A 24,786-nucleotide genomic window follows, 5' to 3' on the forward strand; every position below is an offset into this window, starting at 1 on the left:
ACTTGCAAGGGTAGGACTGTCAGTGCCAAAAGTAAGGGTCTGATTGGGTAAATAGGCATCATTCTGACTTGTTCTTTCCAAAGCTTGCTGGAGAAACTTTGAATATTCATGGAGCATACTGGCTTTGTCTGAAGATGTTGATTGGGAACTTGCACTGGCTCTCTCAGTCTGGGCAACCTCAGCAACATCTGAAGTGTTTATTGACATGCTCGATGCCACCTCTGTATCAGCCACACTAAAAGTCATTTCATGCTGTCCATTTGCCTTATGAGTGTAATGGTCTAACAGAGTCTGCAGTACCTCATCAGGAATTCCACTTTTGTCATGACTATTCTTTATTTCAACAGTTAATGATTGAGAGTCCAACATAGATGCTGCTGTACTTTCATCAATGACACTAGCCACAGCAGCCTGAGTCACAGATGGCTGTGATGCTATCTGGCCTACATTCAGGGCATACTCTCTACTATTGTTACTTGCCGCTTGCAAATAGCGCTTCTTCTTTAGAAACTGCATTGCATCATCATAATTGTTACTGCTATGCACAGGTTTACTAGGAACTTCCTGTAAGGAATCTACTTGATCAATGTCATGGTTTCCCTCAGAATCCAGCAGACCTGGTTTATCAATAAGTTCATACGTATATTTAGTAACTTTATTTTCTTCATATGTGGATAATGCAGACATTGCCTGGCTTGGTTCCAGCTCTAGTTTCTGACTTCTTTTACTGCTGACTTTCTTGATGACCAACTTTGGTGGATGGATATCTCCAGCTGTACTTTCTAAAGGGTCACCACTGTTGGATGAATGTGGTATTTCAACAGAATATTCAGTCACCATATATTCATCCTTCACTTTTGAAGCAATGTTATACAGTGATGAGTAATCATTCTCAGTTTCATCTTTTTTCTGGTCTAATTTTTCTACAGTGCACTCCTTATCAGCAAGAGGAACAGAAGACCTGGATTTTTCTGCTGCTTTTTGCTTCTTTTTCCGTGGTACTGGATTATCTTTATGTTGCAAGGAAATGCTTGGATCTTCCTCCTCTCCTCCCAATTCGTCCATCTTCAATGCACACTTCAGTTTTTTATCTCTATTTTCATGGCACATGCGTTTATGTTTTAATACACGATCAGTTCTGGAGAAATACTGAAATAATCACAATGTTAGAATCAAATCCATTGATTAACATTAAATTCTATAAATGCATAAAAAAGTACATTTTCTACATGTTTCATTTTTTTCAGCATCAGGCACCAACAGCTATGGAAAAACAAAGCTCACAAAAATTACTTGTATATAAAAATTGTCACAGACCACAGTTTACAGATATACAATGATAACTAGTTTGATTGTGGATTGTTGCATGTAAAATCAGTCACACTGTAGACAAAAGAGGACGACCAGGAAGAAACATCTACACCGGATATAAATTAGATAGCTTGGTTATGCCAAGATTGAACTAAAAGTATTGGTTTTAAAATATTTCCTGAAAGTAACATTTCATTTGTTACAATAAAATATTCAATGCAACAACCTGAGTGAGAAAGAAATTATGTTGAAGCACGAGGAAACATATTTACTGAGCTAACGCTAAGCTTACATATCAGTATTAGTAACTGATAGCACTTGAACATTGTTGAAAAGAGGCATCAAGTCAAAGCTATTCATCTTGCACTCATCAGGACTGACATGCAAGAAATTAAACCTGGAAAGGGAACATCAACTTATGCAGCATGAGCAGGGGTGCTCAGTGGTTGAACCATGGTTAGCACGAAGCAGCAGCAGGATCTGTTCGTGTGCTTAAATATTACAGAAGTCAGTGAAGAACACAATCTGACAAATAAAGGTTCCCGCATTTCTATAGAAAAAATAACATGCAACAAGCTTTTATAGCATTGTGCAATTGTAGCAGCTAAACTGGGATATAAAAATTACCTAGGAAATCTGACTAAATTAGTATTTTGCAAACTGATATCAAGCTACACAAATTCAGATATCTTTGAAATGAAAACATGTAATCATGGCCACCGAAGTGAACACTGTACAAATTGCCAACTGTGATTAAACAGGTTGTTGCTAGTCATAGTGGCAAATAAAGCAACACAATTTACACTTTGATAGAGCTTAAGCATGACAATTATTCATTAATCTATTCTGGCTACTGCTATAATTTGCAACAAAAAGACTATCAATCATAATGTGCCTTTTGCGTCTTTTGGATGTCTTTGGAACTGAAGTACCATGAAACATAACTAGCAGCGCAGTTCCTGCACAGCAATGTAAGGAAAGGGAGTAACAGATTTACATACAGGATTCCACAAACGCCAATTGGAGACTAGACCAGATAATCTCTTTATTATTCGTGTTGGTTATGGGTAGTTGTTGGGCAGGGACTGATTTTCTTTGCTCTTCTCCAAATTACATCAATCGTTTTTTTTGTGAGGGTTGTGAGGGCGTAGGACAGCAAGGAAGAGTCCATTCAAAGTTTCCTCAGATGTGACCATAAAACGTGGCAGCTGAGCAGCATTTGAGCTCAGTGAGTCTGCTACCATTCACTGAAATCATGGCTGATCTGAACATCGCTAATTCCACTTGCCTGACTTTTCCCCACAACTCTCAATTCCCTTACTGATTAAATTCTGTTTATCTCAGTCTTGAATATATTTAACAACCCAGCCACTTTAGCACTCTGTAAATTCACTATCCTCAGACAGAAAAGGTTCCTCCTCATCTCTATTTTAACTGCACGACCCCCATTACTCAGATTACGCTCTCAGGTCTTAGTCTCTGCGACACAGGGAAACATCTCTCCATCTTTCCTGTCAAGTCCCTACAAATCTTATGTTTCAATAAAGACACCTCTCATTCTTCTAAACTCCAATAAGTACAAACACAGTCCACTCAACCTCTCCTTACAAGACAGATCCTCCATATCCAGAATCAACCACGTGATCCATCTCTGGACTGCCTCCAATCTTTCCTTAGATAAGGAGATCAAAATTGTTCACAGTATTCCAGATATGATCGGACTAGTGTGGAGCTGGAGGAACACAGCCAGCCAGGCAGCATCAGAGGAGCAGGAAAGCTGATATTTCGGGTCGGGACCCTTCTTCAGAAATGGGGAGGGGGAAGGGAGCTCTGAAATAAATAGAAGGGTGGGGCTGGGGAAGGTAGGTGGGATGGTGATAGGTGAGTGCAGGTCGGGAGTGGGGGGGATTGGTCAGTGGGATAGGCGGGGCAGATAGGTGGGACAGAAGACAGACAGGTTGTGTTAGGTCAAACAGGCGGGGATGAGAGGGAGGGTTGGACATGGGATGAGGCCAGGGGTGGGGAGATTTTGAAGCTGCTGAAATCCAGATTTTGAAGCTGGAGGCTCCCGAGGCAGAATATGAGGTGCTGCTCCTCCAGTTTGCAGGTGGCATCATTGTGACACTGGAGGAGGCCCAGGATGGACATGTCATTCAGGGAGTGGGAGGGGTGCGGGAGTTAAAATGGTTCACGACCAGAAGGTGTTGTCATTCATCACAAACAGAGTGCAGACGCTCTACAAAATGGTCTCCAAGCCTCCGCTTGGTCTCGTCGACGTAGTGGAGGCCACATCGAGAGCAGCGGAGGCAGTAGACCAAGTTGACAGATGTACACGTGAACCCCTGTCTAATGTGGAAGCTTTGTTTTGTGCCTTGAATGGATTTGAACGTTTGGATATCGAATACTTTTTCTGCCGCCTCCGCACCTATTTATTTAACCATGAGTCTAACCCACCCTCTACAGACCCTTTCTCCCGCCTCCAACACACCCACTCCTCCTGGACACCACCCCACGGCCTCTTACCCTTCCTCGACCTCTTCATCTCCACCTGCTGTCGCGAGATCGATCACCTCAACCACTCCAGCACTCTCACTCCCTCCAACTTCTCCCCCACGGAACATGCAGCTCTCTGCTCTAACTCTAACTTCACCATCAAACCCGCCAATAAGGGGAGCACTGTAGTGGTATGGCGCACTGACCTTTACATAGCCAAGGCCAGGCACCAACTCTCCAACACCTGTTCCTACCGCCCTCCTCAATCATTACCCCACCCCTGACCACCAAAACATCATCTCCCAAACCGTTCACAATCTCATCATTTCAGGTGACCTCCCATCCACAGCCTCCAACCTCATTGTTCCCCAACTCCGCACCACCCGCTTCTATCTCCTTCCCAAAATCCACAAACCTGACTGCCCCAGCTGACCCATTGTCTCTGCCTGCTCCTGACCCACTGAACTTATCTCCGCTTACCTTGACTCTGTTCTCTCTCCACGCTCCCGCCCCCATCATAACTTCCTGTCTTCTGTTAGATAGCCAATCCTCTATCCATCCCAATAACATACCATTCCCAAAACCATGGGGTCTCATTTATGAAGTTGCCTTTGGTGCAGTAGCTCCTTGCTTGCTTTTTGGAAATCCAAATAAATTACGTCTATTGGTTGCCCTGCACCTCCTCCAAGACTTCCAATTCCCTGGCCCCCAACACCTCATCTTCACTATGGACAATCCGTGTACACTTGTATCCCCCACGCGCATGGCCTAAAAGCCCTCCCCTTCTTCCTGTCCCGCAGGCCCAACCAGTCCCCCTCCACCGACACCCTCATCCACTTAACTGAACTTATCCTTACCCTAAACAACTTCTCCTTTAACTGCTCCCACTTCCTACAGACTAAGGGGGTGGCCATGGGCCCAAGCTATGCCTGCCTCTTCACTGGATATGTGGAACTGTCCCTTTTCCGTTGCTACACTGGCACTATCCCCTACCTCTTCCTCCGCTACATTATGACTGTATTGGCGCTGCTTTGTACTCCCATGAGGAGCTTGAACAGTTCATCAACTTTACTATCACCTTTCACCCCAACCTCAAGTTCACCCGGACCGTCTCTGATACCTCTCTCCTTTCTGGACCTCTCTGTCTCCAACTCTGGTAACTGCCTCAAAACCAACATCTATTTCAAGCCCACCGACTCCCACAGCTACCAAGACTACACCTCCTCTGACCCACCATCCTGCAAGAATGCGATCCCCTACTCCCAATTCCTCCACCATCGCTGCATCTGCTCCCAAGATGGGGCGTTCCACTCCTGCACATCCCAGATGTCCTCCTATTTCAATGACCGCAACTTACCCCCTCCGGTGATCGAAAATGCCCTCAACCACATCTCTTGCGTTACCTGCACCTCTGCCCTCACATCCCCTCCCCCCCCAACAAAAATAAGGACAGAATCCCCCTTGTTCTCACATATCACCTCACTAACTCCATATCCAACTTATCATTCTCCGCCACTTCCACCACCTACAATCTGATCCCACAACCAAAGATACATTTCCCTCCCCAGCCCTATCTGCCGTTCATAGGGACCGTTCTCTCTGCAACTCCCTCGTCTGCTCCACAGTCCCCACTAACCCCACCACCTCCGGCACCTTTCCCTGCAACCACAGGAAGTGCTACACCTGCCCTTACACCTCCCCCCTCACCTCCATTCAAGGCACAAAACAAACCTTCCACATTAGACAGGGTTTCACCTGCATATCTGTCAATGTGGTCTACTGCATCCACTGCTCCCGACGTGGCCTCCTCTGCATCGGTGAGACCAAGCGGAGGCTCAGAGAGCATTTTGTAGAGCATCTGCGTATCTTCCGGTCGCAAACCATTTTAACTCCCCCTCCCACTGTGTGGGTGACATGTCCATCCTGGGCCTCCTCCAGTTTCACAATGACGCCACCCGCAAACTAGAGGAGCAGCACCTCATATTCCACCTTGGAAGCCTACAGCCCAATGGCCTAAATGTCGATTTTACCAATTTCAAAATCTCCCACCCCCGGCCTCATCCCATGACCAACCCTCCCTCTCATCCCGGCCTCCGTGACCTGACACAACCTGTCCATCTTCTCGCCCATCTATCCACCCCTCCCACCTCACTGACCAACCCCCACCACTCACATATCACCATCCCACCTACCTTCCCCAGCCCCACCCCTCCTCTCTTTATTTATTTCTGAACTCCCTTTCCCCTCCCGACTTGAAATGTCAACTTTCCTGCTCCTCTGATGCTGCCTGGCCTGCTGTGTTCCTCCAGCTCCACACTGTGTTATCTTTGACTCCAGCATCTACAGCTCTTACTATTTCTGAGTGGTCTGACTAGTGCCCTGTATAGTTTTAGTGAGACCTCTCTATTTTATACTTCATGCCCTTTGGAAAAAAGGCCAGTTTTTCATTTGCCTTCCCATCACTTGCTGAACTTGTATTTCATGCATGAGAACTCCTGCATCTCTGTGCTTTCCCATTTAAATGTTAAGCTCTTCTATTCTTCCTGCCAAACTACATAACCACATTTGCCCACATTAGATTCAATCTGGCAGGTTTTTTGCCCACTCAAGCTGTCTATGTTACACTGCAGACTGTGTTATCCGCACATTTGCCTTCTCACCATTTTTGAGTCTTCTATAAACTTGGTGATAGTACATAAATAACTGTGGGACCAGCACTGATCCCTGTGATACTCCATTAGTTACACATTGCCATCCTGAAAAATGACACCTTCAACATAACTTCCTGGCTTATATTAGGCAGCCAATCCTCTACCCATCCCAATAACATACCATTCCCAAAACCACGGGGTTTCATATATGAAGTTGCCTTTGGTGCAGTAGCTTCTTGCTTGCTTTTTGGAAATCCAAATACATTACATCTATTGGTTCCCCTTTATCTATCCCACTTATACTTATTGAAGTTTAGAACTCTAATAAATTTGTCAAGCATAATTTCCCCTGATCCTTCACACCAAAAAGACAGCATTTTTAACAGTGAGCACTGTCTCAGTACTTCACTAAAGTGCTCTAGCATCTGGTGTAAGGTCTGAACCCACAACCTCTAAAACTATGCCTGATCCCTGTACAGAAATGCAGTCAGGCCAGTGGTAAATATTTTAGCAAATCAATAACCAAATATTCAAGACCAATACCATGAAGACTTAGGTACAGGAAATAGACAACTGTTTTATTCTGCATTTATATTGCCATTCCTCTTAATTTTTTTTTTCCTTTATTCATTTATGGAATGAGGACATCGCTGACCAGGCAGCATTTACTGCCCATCCCTAATTGCCCAGAGGGCAGTCAAGAGTCAACCACATTGCTGTGGGTCTGGAGTCACATGTAGGCCAGACCAGGTAAGGATGGCAGTTTCCTTCCCTAAAGGACATTAGTGAACCAGATGGGTTTTTCCAACAATCGACAATGGATTCATGGTCAACATTAGATTCTTAATTCCAGATATTTTATTGGATTCAAATTCCACCATCTGCTGTGATGGGATTTGAACCTGGATCCCCAGCATGTTATCCGGTCTCGAGATTAACAGTCCAGTGATAATACCACTGGGCCATTGCCTCCCTCTCAATGAAGGACATTGGTCTGACTCCATTTCTCTCCTTACAGATGTTGCCTGACCTGCTGAATATTTCCAGCAGTTTCTGTTCACATTTCTGATTTGTAGCATTTGCAGTACTTTGCTTTTGTCATCCAATTTTGTTCTTAGAAGAGAACTCGGTTAGATTTCAGTTGGAAAACCACATCTCCTCATACGATAGGAAATAGTGAGGCTTTGTTAAGGGTGTTGAGCAAGTCTACAAGATGATGAAGGGTCTAGGCCCGAAACGTCAGCCTTTCTGCTCCTATGATGCTGCTTGGCCTGCTGTGTTCATCCAGCTCTGCACCTTGTTGTCTCGGATTCTCCAGCATCTGCAGTTCCTACTATCTCTACAAGATGAATGTCTGGTTTAGAACACCTTTGTTACAAATCCAGGTAAAGGGCCTGGGTCCCTATTTTTTAAGAGAATATAATGTATGTGTGCATCATTTATTTCAACTGACTAGACTAGGGTACACCGGAAATCACGCTTACAAGTTATGCAGGGTTATAGACTAAAATGGATATTAAGTGGACCTTTTTTTCCCCCAGAGAACAATGGACCTGCGGAACTAGCTGACAGCTGAAATGATGAATAATATTTGCTGTATTTGGTGCAATCAAGACTTGGACCTTGCTCTGGCTAGACAAGGTAGGCAGTCAAATGTAAATCAGGATCAATGTTAACACCTCAAAAGTTTTAATCATTTACGTGGCTAGGAGAGGAATTTCTCGTTCTCCCTATTTCTTGTGGCGTGGATTTTTGATGCTTTTCCAGGTGACTCCTAAGAAACTGGATTGATCTCAGTTAATTCACTGATACTTACAACACATGAAGAGACCATACAATCTGTGATGGTCAGCAAAGATCTGACTACACTAATCACAAATTCTATTTTGCAACTTTTAGCCCACAGCCCTGGAGCCTATGGCAACCTAAGTAAATACTTTAAATGTTACAAAATTTTTACATTCAACCATCCTTTCAGGCAGAGAGTTCCAGACTCTCACCACCCTCTGCGTAAAAAGATTTCTCCCCAACCCTCATCTTTACCTTCTACCTCTTAGCTCAAATCTATGCCCCCAATTACTGACCCCTTAATGAATGCAAATATGCTTTCCTATCCATCCCATTCATATGCCTCAATATCACTTAACCTCTATCAAGACCTATCTTGCTGCTCCAAGGAAAACAAAATCCACCTGTATATTCTTTCCTCGCTTTCCACATTCTTCCTATAACATGGAGAGACCTTCTTAACCACCTTAATTGGCTGCATTGCTACCTTCAGGGATCTATGGATTTGCACACGGGAATGCCTAATGGACCAAACCTCTGCATGAATCATCAGAATGATCATTACATTTTTTTTCCTGTCTGTCATATGCATACATTGACAATTTAGAGAGGACATGGAAATGAAAGGGCATAAAGAACTGATGAAACAATTCTACAGAAAACTGCAGAAAATTGGAATACCACCAAATCCTGATAATAAACAATTCAGAACGCAGAGAAGGGAAGATATAAGGTATCAATCCACAATCTTTCAATCTATACTTCAAGGACCGCAACAGTTCAAGAAAGCAGCTCACACCAGCTTCTCAAGGGCAATTAAGGATGGGTAACAAAAGCTGGCCTAGACAGTGATGCCCACATCCTATGGACAGATGAAAATAAATCTTTTCGAAGTAACGATGAAAGTTAGAAAAAAGGAATAATGTGATGTGCTTCCCAAACATCTTCCCAATATGATCCCATTTTAATCCAGATCTCATGCAACTTTGGAGTAAAACGTATACGCGCACATAAGCACGCGTGCACACACACATGGATGGCTGGAAACTGACAGGCTTGCCTTCAAAAAGATCAAAAATGCACCCCTCTACAGGCTGATTGCAGCAGCAATCCGGCCTTAGAGCAGCCAATTATGCCACACGCATTCACAGAAAAAAAACATTTAAATGGGCCTCATGGTGGGCAAAATTCAGTCCAAGTTCCATGCTACCATTGTTTCCTCAGAGCTCAAATTCCCAAACTCTAACTGTAACCCCGCTAGGTATCACAACACAGAGTTTGGGAACCCCTTGTTTCGTGAAGTTTACATTAACTTGAATTTGCTCAATTCAAATGATCTGACAGTTACAGCAGCAAATTTTTTCTGTGTTTATTTCACATTAATTTGAAATGCTTAATTCAAATTGTTGAATGTTTTGCACCTTATAAACAGACTTTGAAAGATCAATGACACATGATTTCTCAAAATGCATTTGTCAACATGCTACATAGGCAGCTTGTTACTAAAGTTAAAACACAAATAAAAGGAACCTGGTAGATTGAACCAAAGGATAGAAAACAAGAACTGTAGTTAATGGAGGAACAATGATCCTAAAGTTGACTCCTCAAGACACCAATGTTCTGTAGAAAAGTCACAATGTACTCAAAACATTAACTGTTTCGCTCTTTCAAATGCTGCCAAACCTGCTTTTATAGTAATGTTCACATTCTTCCAACTCAAGAAAACCTTCAAAACCACTGTATGTAATTACCCTTACATATGCCCAATGTCACAGTTCATCTGTGTTAGAAGCATAGCTTTTTAATTTTGGAAACTGAATTTTAAGTGTAGGGTCAGTAGCAGTAAACTTCTGGTAAACTGTAGACAATGGCAAATCACATAGATCAAAATAATTACAATTCAAAAATGGACTGTGTTTACTGGACAGAGTTGGAGTACAAGGCTGAACCCTGGTAGTTGGTCTTACCTAGCTAAAGAGCAGGAGATTTGACATCTGTCGTTATTCCAGTAAGAGTCAAGTTATTCATCTGGTTTTGCAGAATTACGGAAAGTTCTGGAAATTAAAGGTAGCTACTTTGTATTCCAACCGGGGTTCAGGTAGTGTGTGTCATACTGCTATAGAGTTGGGTAGAGCTTCTTGAGATTATTTGTTTTCAGTTACCTCTATAAATTTAAATAGGATATATCCAACGGGCACAATTGGTTAATGCTTGGAAACTAAGAGGCTCTGTCAGCTTTGGGTTATTTATAGCTTGTATCTGTTTGGACATTGAGGGATAAAGCCAAATATAGGACTTAGGACCAGAAACAGGCCATTCAGTCCTTCAAATTAGTGCTATCACCCAATAAGGTCACAACTGACATAGCTATGGTCACAACTTTACTTTTCTATTTGCCTGTAACCCTTGACTCACTGGTCTTTCCAAAATCTAACCCTGCCTGAAAAAAACTTTAATGACTCAACCTCCAACGTTTCTGTGGAAAAAAATTCCAGACTCTGGGTGGAAAGATTTACCCTCATCATCTTAAAAGCAAGGATTCTAATTCTTACATTGTATCAAGTTCTTGTTTCTCCTCTCCAAATCCATCCTGTTAAGTCCCCTCAAAATCCTATATGTGTCAATAAAATCACCTCTCATTCAACAGGTAAAGGCAGGAATAGTTCCCCCTTTTTTAAAATAGATAAACTCTTTATCCCAGGAACGAGTCAAGTGAACCTTCTTTGAACTGCTGCCAAACCAATTATAGTACTTTGCAACTAAGGAAACCAAAACCCACACAGTATTCCAGATGTGGTTTCACCAAGGCCATTTGTGGAACTCACTACCCCAGACAGCACAGGAGGCAGAATCAATCAACATATTCAAGAAAGAAACAGATATGTTTATGATGAAAAGTAGGATAAAGGGCTACAGGGAGCAGGCAGAAAAGTGGAGTTGAGACCAGGATAAGCTCAGCCTTGATCATGTTGAATGGTGGAGTGGGCTCAAAAGGGCTGAATTGCCTAATCCACTCCTAATTCCTATGTTCCTACCTACGGGGGCAGTAAAATTTCTTACTCCTCTTATCCATACCTTTGCTATCAAATTTAACATTCAATTTGCCTTTTCGTCGCTTGTTGTACCTGCAAATGAATATTTTGTGATTCTTGTACTAGGCACCTCAAGAGTTCTGCAATTTCTCTCTATTTAATAGTACACTGCTTTTCTATTCATCCTGCCAAAGTAGACAAGTTCACATGTTTCCACTTTATATTCCATCTGCCAAATTCTAGCCAGCCACTTAACCTAGCTATATTCCTTTGCAGACTCTCTACTTCCTGTTGACAACTTACTTTCTCATCTGTCTTGACGTCATAGAGTTGTACAGCACAGAAACAGCCTCTTTAGTCAAATTTATCCACGCCGAACAGACATCCCAATCTGACCTAGTCCCATTTGCCAGCATTTGGTCCATATCTCTCTAAACCTATCCTATTCATATACACATCCTGATGCCTTTTAAAATGTTGTCATTGTATCCACCTCCACCACTTCCTCTGGTAGCTCATTCCATACACACACCATCCTCTGCACGAAAATGTTGTCCCTTAGGTCCCTTTTGAATCTTTCCCCTTTCACCTTAAACTTATACCCTCTAGTTTTGGATTTCCCTACCCCAGAAAAAAATACTTGTCTATTCACCCTCATGATTTTACACACCACTGTAACATCACCCGTCAGTCCCTGACGCTCCAGGGAAAATAGCCCCAGCTTATTCAGCGTCTCCCCATAGCTCAAACCCTCCAACTCCGGCAACATCCTTGTAAATCTTTTCTGAATCCTTTCAACAACAACAAATTGGACAACATATATTCCATTTGCACATCCAGCCACTGATATAGATTGTAAGTAGTTGAGGTTCCAGTACTGATCGCTGTGAAACCCCACTAGTTAAGCATGTCGACCTGAAAAAGGCCCATTCAGCCTTACTCTCTGTTTCTGGTTAGCTAACCATACTAAGTGTTACTCCTTATACCGGGAACTCTTATTTTATGAAGTGACCTTTTTTGGTGGCACATTATCAAGTGCCTTTTAGAAATTCAGGCACACCACATGCACAAGTTCCCTTTTACCCACCACATTTCTCACTTCCGAAAAAAAATTCTACAAATTAGTGAAAAGTTAGTTGAGAGGAAGTTAGCTAGAAATGTAAAAGCACATAGTAATAGTTTACACAGGTACTTAAACAGAAAAAAGGAGTAAAGCGAGCGCTCACCCTCTAGAGAGTGAGATGGGGAAGTCAGCAGCAGATTGTCAGGATGGTGGATGAATGGAACAAATATTTTCTCCTGTCTTCACTAGAGAAGATGTAAAAAGCATTTCAGCATAGCTGTAAATCAGGTGGTGCAAGGGAGAATCATAGAACCCCAGAGTGTGGAAGCAGGCCATTCGGCCCATCAAGGCCACACGAACCCTCCAAAAAGCATCACACCCAGACCAATCCACCTAACCTGCACATCTCTGGACTGTGGGAGGAAACCGGAGCATCTGGAGGAAATCTATGCAGACACATGGAGAACGTGCAAACTCCACACAGACAGTCACCCGAGAACGGAATCAAACCCATTGTGAGGCACCAGTGCTAACCACTGAGTCACCGTGCCATCTCTTGATGATGATCATAGAAACATAGAAAACAGGTGCAAGAGTAGGCCATTCCATATGATCATGGCTGATTATGCAATTTCGGTATCCCATTCCTGCTTTCCCTCCATACTCATTGATCCCTTTAGCCGCAAGGGCTAAGTCCAGCTCCTTCTTGAATATATCTAACGAACTCGCCCCAACAGTTTTCTGTGGTAGAGATTTCCACAGGTTCGCAACTCTCAGTGAAGAAATCATTCCTCATCTCAGTCCTGAATGGCTTACCCCTTACTCTTAGACTGTGACTCCTCGTTCTGGATTTCATCAACATCAGGAACATTCTTCCCACATCTTGTCTGTCCAGTCCAATCAGGATTTTATGTTTTTATGAGATCCCTCCTCATTCTTCTAAATTCCAGCAAGTACAAGCCCAGTCGATCTAGTCTTTCTCCATATGTCAGTCCTGCCATCCCAGGAATCAGTCTGGTGAACCTTCGCTGGACTCCCTCAATAGCAAGAATGTCCTTCCTCAGACTATCATCATAGAATCCCTACAGTGTGGAAACAGGCCCTTCGGCCCAACAAGTCCACACTGAAACTCAGAGCATCCCACCCAGACCCATCCCCCTAATCTACACATCCCTGAATGCTATGGGCAATTTAGCATGGCCAATCCACCTAGCCTGCACATCTTTGGATTGTGGGAGGAAACCGGAGCACCCGGAGGAAACCCACACAGACACAGGGAGTATGTGCAAACTCCACACAGATATTTGCCCGAGGTGGAATCGAACTCAGGACCCTGGCGCTGTGAGGCAGCAGTGCTAACCACTGAGCCACCGTGCACTGAGCACCACTAACAGACCAAACTGCACACAATATTCAAGGTATGGTCTCACCAAGGCCCTATATAACTGCAGCAAGACATCCCTACTCCTATACTTAAATCCTCATTTCCTCACAAGAGAGGAAATTGGTAAAATTACAATTCTCAGGAAAGCAGCACTGAGCAAATTGATGGAGCTCTGAGTCCTGATGGACTTCATCCTAGGATCTTAAAAAATGTTGGTAATGAAACAGTAGATGCATTGTTGTTAAATTTCCAAAATTCCCTAGATTCTGAGAAGGTTCCATGACTTGAAAGCAGCAAATATAATTGCTCTATTTGAAAAAGGGGTGAGAGAGAAAACAAGAAACTATAGGCCAGTTAACTTGACATCTGTCATGGGGAGGGTGTTAGGAGTGGTCATTAAAGAGGTATAGCTGGGCACTTAGCAAAACTGAATGCTATCAGGAAGAACCAACATGGCTTTTAATGGGGAAAATCCTATTTGACCAGTATCATGGAATTCTTTGAAGGAGTAACATGCACTTTGGACAGAGGGAAGTCTGCAGACATAATGTGCTTAGATTTTCACAAGGCATTCGACAAGGTGCCACGTGAAAGCTTATTGCGCAAAATAGGAGCTCATGGTGTTGTGGCAACATGTTAGCATGGTCTGAGGGCTGGCTTGCCAGCACAAATCAGACAGCAAGCATAAAGTGTTTTTTTCTGATTGGCAGAATGTGACAAGTGGAATCTTGAATGGGTTTGTACTGGGCCTCAGCTTTTTATGATTTATATCAACTACTGAGAGGAGGGGAACAAATTCATGGGAGCTGAATTTGCAAATGAGTTCAAGATAGTAGGAAATTATGTTGTAAAGTAGGTGTAAAGATGTTGAAGACACAGAAAGGTAAGTTACCTGATTGGGCAAAGAACTGGCAAATGGCAGTATAATGAGGTAAAATTTGAAGTTGCTCACTTTGGCAGTAAGAAGGAAAAAGCAGTGTATTTCTTAAATGGAGAACAACTGCAGAACTCCAAGGGATGTAGGCAAGACTACTGTATGAGTCACAAAAGGTTAGATGTGTTTAAGACTACTAATGGAACGTTACTCTTTACAGAGAGGAATTGATCATAAAAGTAGGAATGCTATCCTTCAGTTATACAGGGCATTGACAAGACCGCATCTCGAATACTGTGTACAATTTTGGTTTCTTTATTTAAAGAAGTGTGTAAATAACCGGAGATAGATCGGAGAAGATTTATTAGATTGAAATCTCGATGAGAAGATGGTCTTACGCAAAGGCTAGAAAGATTGTGCTCATTTCCACTGGAGTTTAAAAGAATGAGGAGTGACTTGATTATTTAAGATCTTGAATGGTCTGACAAGTTGGACATGGAAAGGATATTTCATGTTGTCAATGAATCCAGAACAAGGGGGCACAGTTTCAAAATTAGAAGGCACTGTATTACTGCAGCAAGACATCCCTACTCCTACACTCAAATCCTCATTTCCTCATGAGAGGATAGCGATGAGAACTTGTTTCTTTCAGAGAACTTTATAACTTTGGAACCCTCTGCCTCAGAAGGCAGCAGATCTGGAGTCACTGAATATCTTTAAGGCAGAGGTAGATGGATTTTTGTTCAGTGAAGGAATTGAGGGTTATAAGGGATGGATGGGAATGTGGAATTCAAAACATAAACAAAATGGCCATGATCTTATTGAAGAATGCTCCGTATTCTCATATCTTTATAGTTAAAGATGATTTCCCTCTCACAATGTCTCTGCCTGATCAATGATTTTCTAAGCAACCCCTGATCTGAATCACTGATATAAGTTGATATAAACTGTAAAAGCTTCAGGCTCCAGCATAGGCGCTTGAGACACTCAACTTATCAGGTCCTACCAATCAGACAAAGACCCAATAATGCATACTCTGTTTCTTTCTAGCCAGCCAGTTTTCTATCTATGGTCATAAGTTACCCCTACAACATGAGCTTTTATTTTCAGCTATTTCACTCAATGTGGACATTATCAAATGCTACTGGATATTATGCATAGCACATGTTACTCCTTCAAAGAACTCCAAAATTGATTAAACATGATTTCCTTTCCACAGAATCATGCTGACTCCTCCCTATTATCTTGACTTTTTTCCTAAGTGAGTCTAACATCTTCCCCATCACAAGTTGGAATGCGGTGAAACAACTCAATTTATCTCTGAACTGTGCTAGACCAGGGTCCTGATGAATTGAATAACTATGGTTGTAGAGAAATCTTTAAATTAATTTGATGGGGTGAAGGTTTCGGACAGGAGAAATGTAGTCTGACAAAACAAGAAGATATGACAACGTTTCAGGGCAACTATTTGGATAATGATATCCAGAATGGGATAGGAAGGGACATAGTGTACAAACATAAAAAAAATTAGCATTTAGGGTCAAAGCGAAAAAAAAGGAAAAGTCAAAATTAGTGTTGCTCCGCATTTGGTTGCATGTAGTATTCAGAACAAAATAAATGAATTATTGGCATAAATACAGGTTAATGGGTATAATCTTAAAGCCATTAAAGAGATATGGTTACAAAGAGTTGAAAGCTGGAAACTAAATACACAGGGGTTTGTGACTTTTTGAAAGGACAGGCAGGAAGAAAAAGTGGTGGAGTAGCATTGTTAGCACTGAATGGAATAAGTATGATAGTATGACATAATCTTGAAGCAGAAGAGGGTGAAGATAAGAAATTAAAAGGGGAAGACGTCACTGGCAAGAGTAGTCTACAAGCCCCCTAACATTAGAAATATGGTAGAACAGAGAATAAATCAGGAGACAATGATGGCATGTAAAAATGGCAGTATATGAATCATGGGTGACTTTAATTTTCACATAGATTGGGATAGTCAGACTGGCAGAGGTAACCACGAGGAATAATTCAGAACATGTCAGGACAACTTCCTAGAACAACATGCTGTGGATCCAACCAGGGATCAGGCTATTTCACATGTGGCAGTGTGTAATGAAACACGTTTAATGAATTATGTCAGAGTTAATTATACCCTTGGAAACAGTGACCATAACATAGTAGAATTTAGCATTCAGTTTCAGAGGTACGAACCTGGATCAGAAACAACTTGGCTAAACTTAAATGAGAGCAGGGCTAACTGGAGTGGATCGGAAAAGGGGTTTAGCAGCAAGACTGTTAAGTAAAAGGGCAAACATTATGGAACATTTGTGGCTCACAGAAAAGTGATACCTAGTAATAAATTCTGGAGAGCAGTGATATGCTTTTGAGTTGATGCCAAGAAAAGTAAATGAGCCTTAAGGATTTTCTATGATAAAAGAACTATTGAAGGAGATAGAAAGTAGACTACTTTCTAGCACAAGATTTTGTAAATTATAGTGTTAAGATAATAATTCATATTTTACTTCTTTTTCAAATGCAATAATGGGAAACTTTGCATCGTAGATCTGTTACTTTTTTGCTGTTGTTCAGATTTCTTCTTTCAATGTTAAGAATCCCTAACCAGATAGTAATACTGTGCTTTAAAGCATAAATCATCCATTAAATATTTTGGGGCAATAAAAGACCCTGAAAGTGGAAGATAAACTGATGAAAGCTTGTTAAAGTTTGCAGAATCCAACATTTTAAAAAGGAATGGGATAGAAAAGGAAATGGATTATGTTAAAGTAAATAAAAATTGGTTAAGCCCCTGTCATAAAGCATTTTAGGCACATTGCTTTGGAAAATATATCAATACTTTGGGCAAGGGAGAGAGATTCAGACAGACTTACCAAGGGTGAAAAGCTTACCTAATGAAGAGCAGACACAAAGTGAGATGCTTACAATATGAAAGTGATTGATGTTACAAAGAAACCCAAGAGAGGCATTCAAATTTTCAGGGACAAGTCAAGTTAAGTAATCTGGCTTCAAGTGGAAATTGTAAAAGGGAAGATAGATTTAAGAAGAGCCCTAGCATTTTGGAGAAAGACTAGAAGAATCGTGATTTTTCAAATGCAGACAGTCGTTAGGTCATAGAAATCCATAATTGCCACAACTTAAAAGCTGCCACACAAGGAACACAGAATGCCAGATAAGCTCAGCAGATCTGGCAGTATTTGTGGAGAAAGAAAATAAGTAGATGTTTTGAGTCCAGTATGACTCTTTTATAGAACTGAAAAAAAAGTTCTAAAAACTGAAAATGAACATGAGTTATACTGGACTTGAAATGTTAACTCTATTTCTTTTTTCACAGATGCTGTCAGACTTGCTGGGTTTCTCAAACATTCTCTATGTTTGTTTCAGATTTCCAGCATCTGGAGTAATTTACCTTTCTTATTATGGAAGCTATCACTTTGACCCAACCGGATAGGGGTTCGGAGGAAGGGTAACTCAACCCGAAACGTTAACCCTGATTTCTCTTCACAGATGCTGCCAGACCTTCTGAGGTTTTCCAGCAATTTCTGTTTTTGTTTCAGATTGTGATGGTATTTATTCCTTAAATTGGGTTAATAGTTCCAATAACATTTATTTACCTGTTCCCATTTCTCCTGACCCATTTACCCAACTTAATTTGAATGGTGATGCAGTTTTAACCTTAACCTGTAACCATGGTAGTCAATTCTACTGCCCACATCTTGATTTTGAGATGTTTCCGAAGTTCTCTATTCCCATACTTTCTTTTTTTAAATATGGTCCCTCATTTCAGACTCCTTGTCTTTTGTTTCTGCTTCCATTTTCCCAACCCAGTTTTGAGTTTTTAAACATTTCTATCGTTAAAACAATGCAGATCGTGGAATCCAATGAAAAAGTTCCAATTACTTACTTACACACACTCCCTCTCACACACAGATCCTCTCTCATACACAATCTCTGACACACACACACACATTTTCTCTCTCTCTCTCGCACCACCCCACTCCCCACCGCACCCCCCCCACCCACACACCACTGAAGTTTTTTTTCCATATCTGTACTTCCTATGACTCAGCAATTTTTTCATTCTAAGTGGTAGGCAAGCTAATAAAAAGCTATTTATTCAATCTGGACTGTACTCTAACTTAAGTTTCAACGTTGTTCCTAAAGTACATGGGATATTCCTTCAGAAATAGGCAGAGTGAAGTGAAATTTCTAAATATTTGAAATTAGGGAAAAAAATCTGAGGCCATAAGAACAGGGAGATGGAAATAATGGATGCCTCAGAGCACCAGTGTAGGTACGATAGCTTAATGGCCACGTTCTGTGCTGTAAAATTCTATAATGAATCCGGGCATCACATATTTGACGACAAGTACTTCAAGTTAATTCTTACCTGGTGGCAATATTCACATTGATATGGTTTCTCTCCACTGTGAGTGCGCTTATGCCTCTCCATATGATATTTCTGTATGAACCTCATGTCACATTCATCACATTGAAATGGTTTTTCACCTGAAAATGCCATTTCCAAATGGTTAAAAGTTGGTCATTTGTTAATCTATTATTTTTACATTACTAATATCCTCATTATTTTTGGATAACAAAGACCACAATACTACAAGATGCAAGCCAATAATCACACCGATTTTGAAAAAAAATGCATGTTTTTTGAACTATTTTTACAACCTGGGGCCCTCTTTTTTCCATCAAAATGATTAATCCATTTCTGAGAAACATTAAAGTTCAACTGATGCCAAATGCCCTTTAGGACATCACTCAATTGGCCATTTTTAAATGTGAGCCAAGAAAACAAGCATCAGCAAGGTAACTGGAGGCATCAGACCTAAGTTGGATCCTCTGTTCACTTCCTTGGTATTGACTAACTAATACACTAAATGACTTGTTGAAATTACTGTTGAGACTCAGTACAATAAATGTACATGTAATCATTGTGCTACCCTAACTAAAATTAAGTTTCTTTAAAAACTTGAACTGTAAGAGAGAAGGTTAGCTAAAATGCCAGCTAGAATCTGTGCCTGCCAAATAAGGACAATATTTATCTAAATGGGCATCAAAAAGTTCCTATGTAGAGAATAAACTGTTACACTGTCAAATAAATGCAGATGTAGTAACAAACAGAATAAAATTTGTGGAACATTGTTGTGTGTAAATTGGCCATCATATTTGTCTGCAAACAAGTAAACTACACTTCAAATGTAAATTTTTGGTAAGGAGCTCTCTTATCTCGCATGCACCAATTGCAACTGAGGTAAGCATAAGAGATTAATCACTAGCTGATGTTTTGGAAATAATATCGGAAAGATTAAATTCAGCAGCACATGTTCTGCATGGCTTTATATGTACTGACGTACTTATTGAGCAGGTGTCATTGACACAGTGATTCACTGGTTATATGTACAAGAATGACGTTAAATTCTACCTCTCTGCCTTTTGGATGCCTATTTTAATCTTCTTCTGCCACACCATTTACAATTCTTGGATAAAGCATAACTTCCTCAGGTTAGATATTGGGAAGACTAAAGCTACTGAATATTTTCCCTCCCTAACTTGTGACTCAGACTTAACCAAATATTCACAATGCAGAGTGCAGTTTCTGACCCCGTATCTTCTGTCAGAAAGGCTGCTAATTTATACCTCAACAATATTTCAAATCATTATCATTTATACCTCAGCCCCTTTATCAATTAAATGGAGTCATAAAGCCATACCGCATAGAAGCAGGCTCTTCTCATTTATCTTTGTATGTAGGAAATCATGTCTCACAAACTTAATTGCATTTTTTGAAGAGGTGACCAAGAAGTTAGATGAAGGTAGAGTGATACACATTGTCTACATGGACTTTGGCAAGGTTTTCAACAAGGTTCTGCATGGTAGACTGGTTAGTAAGGTTAGATCACATGGGATCCAGGGACAGCTAGCCAATTGGATACAAAATTGGCTTGACAGTAGGAAACAGAGGGAGTGGTAGAGGGTTGTTATTCAGACCGGAGGTGCGCTGCAAGGATCGGTGCTGGGTCCACAGTTGTTCATCATTCATATAAATAATTTGGATGAGAATACAGGAGGCATAGTAATAAGTTTGCAGATGACACAAAAATTGGTGGTATGGTGGACAGTGAAGAAGGTTATCTAAGGGTACAACAGGATCTTGACCAGTGGACTGAGGAATAGTAGATGGAGCTTAATTTAGAATAATGCAAGGTGTTGCATTTCGGCAAGACAAACCAGGGCAGGACTTACTAGTAGGGCCCTGGGAAGTGTTGGCGAACATAGAGACCTGGAGGTGAACAGTTCCTTGAAAGTGGTGTCACAAGTAGACAGGGTGGTGAAGAAGGCATTTAGCATATTCGTCTCCAACAGTCAGAGCTCTGAGTGCAGGAGTTGTGACATCATGTTACAGGTGTACAAGACAGTGGTAAGGCTACGTTTGGAGTACTGCGTACAATTCTAGTCACCCTGCCATAGGAAGGATATTAAACTGGAAAGGGTACAAAAAAGATTTACAAGGATGCTACTGAGACTGGAGGGTTTGTGTTATAAGGAGAGGCTGGATAGGCTGGGACTTCTTTTCCTGAAGCATGTGAGGCTGAGGGAAGATCTTATAGAGGTTTATAAAATCATGAGGGACATAGCAAAGGTTTTTTTCTCCACGGTGGGGGTTGGCAAAACTAGAGGGCATAAGTTTAAGGTGAGAGGAGAGAGATTTAAAACTGACCTGAGGGGCAACTTTTTCACACAGAGGGTGGTGCATGTGTGGAACAAGCTGCCAGAGGAAGTGGTAAAGGAGAGTACAATTACAACATTTAAGAAAGATTTGGGCAGGTACATGAACATGAAAGGTTTAGAGGGATATGGGCCAAAGGCAAGCAAGTGGGACTACTTCAGTTTAGGAATCCTGGATGGCATAGATGAGTTGGACTAAAAGGTTTGTTTCCATGCTGTACCTCTCCATGCCTTTGCCACCTCAAAACTTGGCTACTTCAAATAATTGCCCCTTCTATCTACTACCATTCTTACATTTTACTTCATTCAATACATTATTGCTCCACCCTCTATCCACACCAGCTCCCATGCACCATTATTGTATTATTCCTGCATTCAAGTCCCAAAAGAACTTTTGTTTTCTTTTCATTGCAAACTCTTCCCAGTATTACCCAGTCATCTACCCCTAACAGTTTTCTAATTCTAATCATTTTACACATCTTCCTTACTCTTCATCCCACCATTCATGGTGTCTTCACAACTCCAATTCCTTCCCTAAACAATTCCTCCTCTCTGTGTCACTACTTTCAGAATCTCCTTTAGACCCACTTCTTTAAAATTACTCTTCATATCGTCTTCAAAAGTTTAGTGTCAATTGTTTCCTCATGTCCCTATGAAGGGCTTTGGAACATCTTACTATCACTGAAGACATTAAGCAGCCAATCCGAGCAATGCACGTGTAGCAAAAGCACCAGTGGCTTGAGCAATACCAAAAATCTATACCGTTGATCATGATTAGACCAGAATTTAAGGCAATGGGTAAGTTTGGAGCTTACAGTACTGCCACTGTTTTTAAAGAACATTTATAGAGCAACAGAAAGTATACAAGGAGAGTGGAAAGAAGTGCTTCCCTGCGAACTGTTAAACAGCGTTAAAAATAACTTAATCTTGAAGTTTAATTTCCATGTTTACAACAGCAATTACTCGATTGACTCTTGAATTTGTGAAACTTTGTTTTTGAAGGACAAGGAAAAGCAGCACAAATGGAAATCAAGAAGTATCACTTAGGACATTTTCTGTAAACATACACAAGTATTCAGGAGTCAACACCAAGACACACCTCTGAACTAAATATGCTGCATCTTCAATCCACATTAGACAGACTGAATTCAATCATACTTACCGGTATGAATTTTCTCATGTCTCTGCAGCAAATATTTTTGAATGAACCGCATGCTACACTGGCTGCACTGATACGGCTTTTCACCTTCCAACAAAAAGAAAACATGTTTCAAATTGTAGCAGAATATCATTTCCATAGAATAAAAACCTCTTAAAATAGAACAGAAGATGCCAAAATCCAACATCACATAAAATCTGATTTAATCAGGTATTGCAAGTACAGGCTAAAATCAAATGTGGATATACAGTATAATTCATAAAGCACAAGACAAGCTGCAGATTTACCAATTCTATTATACAGAGAGGCAAACAAGTTTCCAAAACATTGTATGTCCAATATTTTGCTTTTCTGTAGTGTTATATCTGTACATTATAAGTTACATATTAAATATTAGCATGAGAATTCAGATATGGAATCAAAGCAATAGAAATTTGTAAACAGCTTGGTATAAAACAACTAGTTGCTCACTAACAGGCAGAAAAAACAAGACTATAAATGGTAATTATATTAAATCAAATGTAATAATAATTTGCATTTAAAACAATTATTATTGATTCTTCACCTTAATGTAACAATACGTGACATTAAATGTTTTAACTTCTTAAATGTTAGGTCTAATATTATGGTCTAATTTGTGACACTTAGCCACATATATTAGGGCAGGTGGCCAAAATCTTAATCAAAAGTTAAGTTTTAAGAACTGTCTTAAGAGATGGAAAGGCAGATTGATAATTGAGCAAATGTCACAAAAGCAGAAATAGTGATGGTATGAAAATATGGTCAAATAATTAACATGGGATCAAATATGATATCAAGTTTGCATACAATGTGGTTCAGTCTCAATCAGTGACAAGAAAGGGATGATGAGGGAACAGAGTTTGTGGTGGAAACCGAAGATAATAATTTGGGTCTTTTTAACATTTTGCGGGAGGAAATCTCTGTGCATCCAGTAATAGATGTTGGACCAGTAGTCTGACAATTTTGAGACATTGGAGGGATGGTGGTGGTAAGGTAAAGCCAGCTAACATCAGCACACGTGAAAACAAAAGCTTTGTTTTCTGGTGATGTCACTGTGTAGGAACATGTTAATGAAAAATAGGGGGAAACCAAACAGAGATTATTGGAAGACATGGCATTGTGAGAATTAGAAACTCAAGAATGGAACCAAGCAATGCAGACCAACCCAGTCACTCAGCTGTGAAGACACTGCAAGCGGATAATGGGCTTAATCCTGTCAATGGCTACACAGGGTGAGAAGGATAAGGAGAGTTAGTTTATATTTCTCACAGTCATTTGGGATATCGTTTAAGTGTTCATTTAAAAGATTTACATTCCATTGACTGCCTGCTGCCTTGAATCATGTATTGGAATTCTAGTCAGTATAATTCAATAAAGTTTTGTACATTTTGAAAATAGGATCTAATGAACAGCTTTATATGCAGCAGACCAGATATACCTGTATGGATGAAAACGTGTCTTTGTAAGTGGTAATTGGTACGAAAGGCAGCATTACAATGCTCACAGATATGAGATTTCAGGCACTTTAGCCCAAGTGATCCATCTTCATTTATTGTTAAAATCTGAAGGAAAAATAATGCGGAAATCCAAGTTTCAGTCCGAGTCCAACGCATTAGTTAAGTTATCAAACTATTTATTTTATGACAAACAACAGATATGGAGCTAAAATTCAATGTCAAAATTAAACTGACTGGAACTAAACTTTGCCAGACTCTCTTTTCGAACAGACATTACAGGAAACTAGGGCAACTGCTGCTACAATTGGCCAAGCAGCATCTGCTCCTATGATGCTGCTTGGCCTGCTGTGCTCATCCAGCCCTGCACCTTGTTGCCTCAGATTCTCCAGCATCTGCAGTTCCCACTATCTCTGCTGCTACAATTGGACAGGTGGCAAAGAAAATACATCATTAAGTAACACAAGCCAAAGGAAATAGTCTATTGAAACTTCAAATCATCACAATTTTATACATCATTATTCTTTTATAAATTTTTAACCTATTTTTCCCTCCAGCTCTGCTTAAGGTACTGAGGAAATGTGGGTATTTTGCCCACAGGTGTCAGCAGCTCTTCATTCCTCAAGCAGGACTTTACCCATCAGATCAATCCACAAGCGCATGTCTTCATGGCAACATGGAGAAAATTGGCAAGTCCAATCTTCTTACTCAATGTTGACACATGCAAGTTTCAGCACACGACACCTGAAAAATGACCAGGAGTTGGAACCCTTGCTTATTTCTTTTGCTTCCTCACAAGA

General features: G+C 40.8%; 1 protein-coding gene across 4 annotated transcripts in view; it reads right to left on the minus strand.

Moving 5' to 3' along the window:
- Positions 1-24,786, minus strand: part of znf148 (zinc finger protein 148) — a 138,378-nt gene that overhangs the window by 80,689 nt on the left and 32,903 nt on the right. For all 4 annotated transcript variants that reach the window (XM_048599088.1, XM_048599087.1, XM_048599086.1 and 1 more), the window contains 4 exons: positions 23,971-24,094; positions 22,515-22,598; positions 19,002-19,120; positions 1-1,149 (listed from right to left, as the gene is read on the minus strand). In XM_048599088.1, coding sequence (XP_048455045.1) covers positions 1-1,149; positions 19,002-19,120; positions 22,515-22,598; positions 23,971-24,094 — 1,476 coding nt within the window. The remainder of the gene's footprint in view (positions 1,150-19,001; positions 19,121-22,514; positions 22,599-23,970; positions 24,095-24,786) is intronic.

This window comes from Rhincodon typus, chromosome 7, assembly GCF_021869965.1.
Source record: "Rhincodon typus isolate 14 chromosome 7, sRhiTyp1.1, whole genome shotgun sequence".
Lineage (NCBI taxonomy): Eukaryota > Metazoa > Chordata > Chondrichthyes > Orectolobiformes > Rhincodontidae > Rhincodon > Rhincodon typus.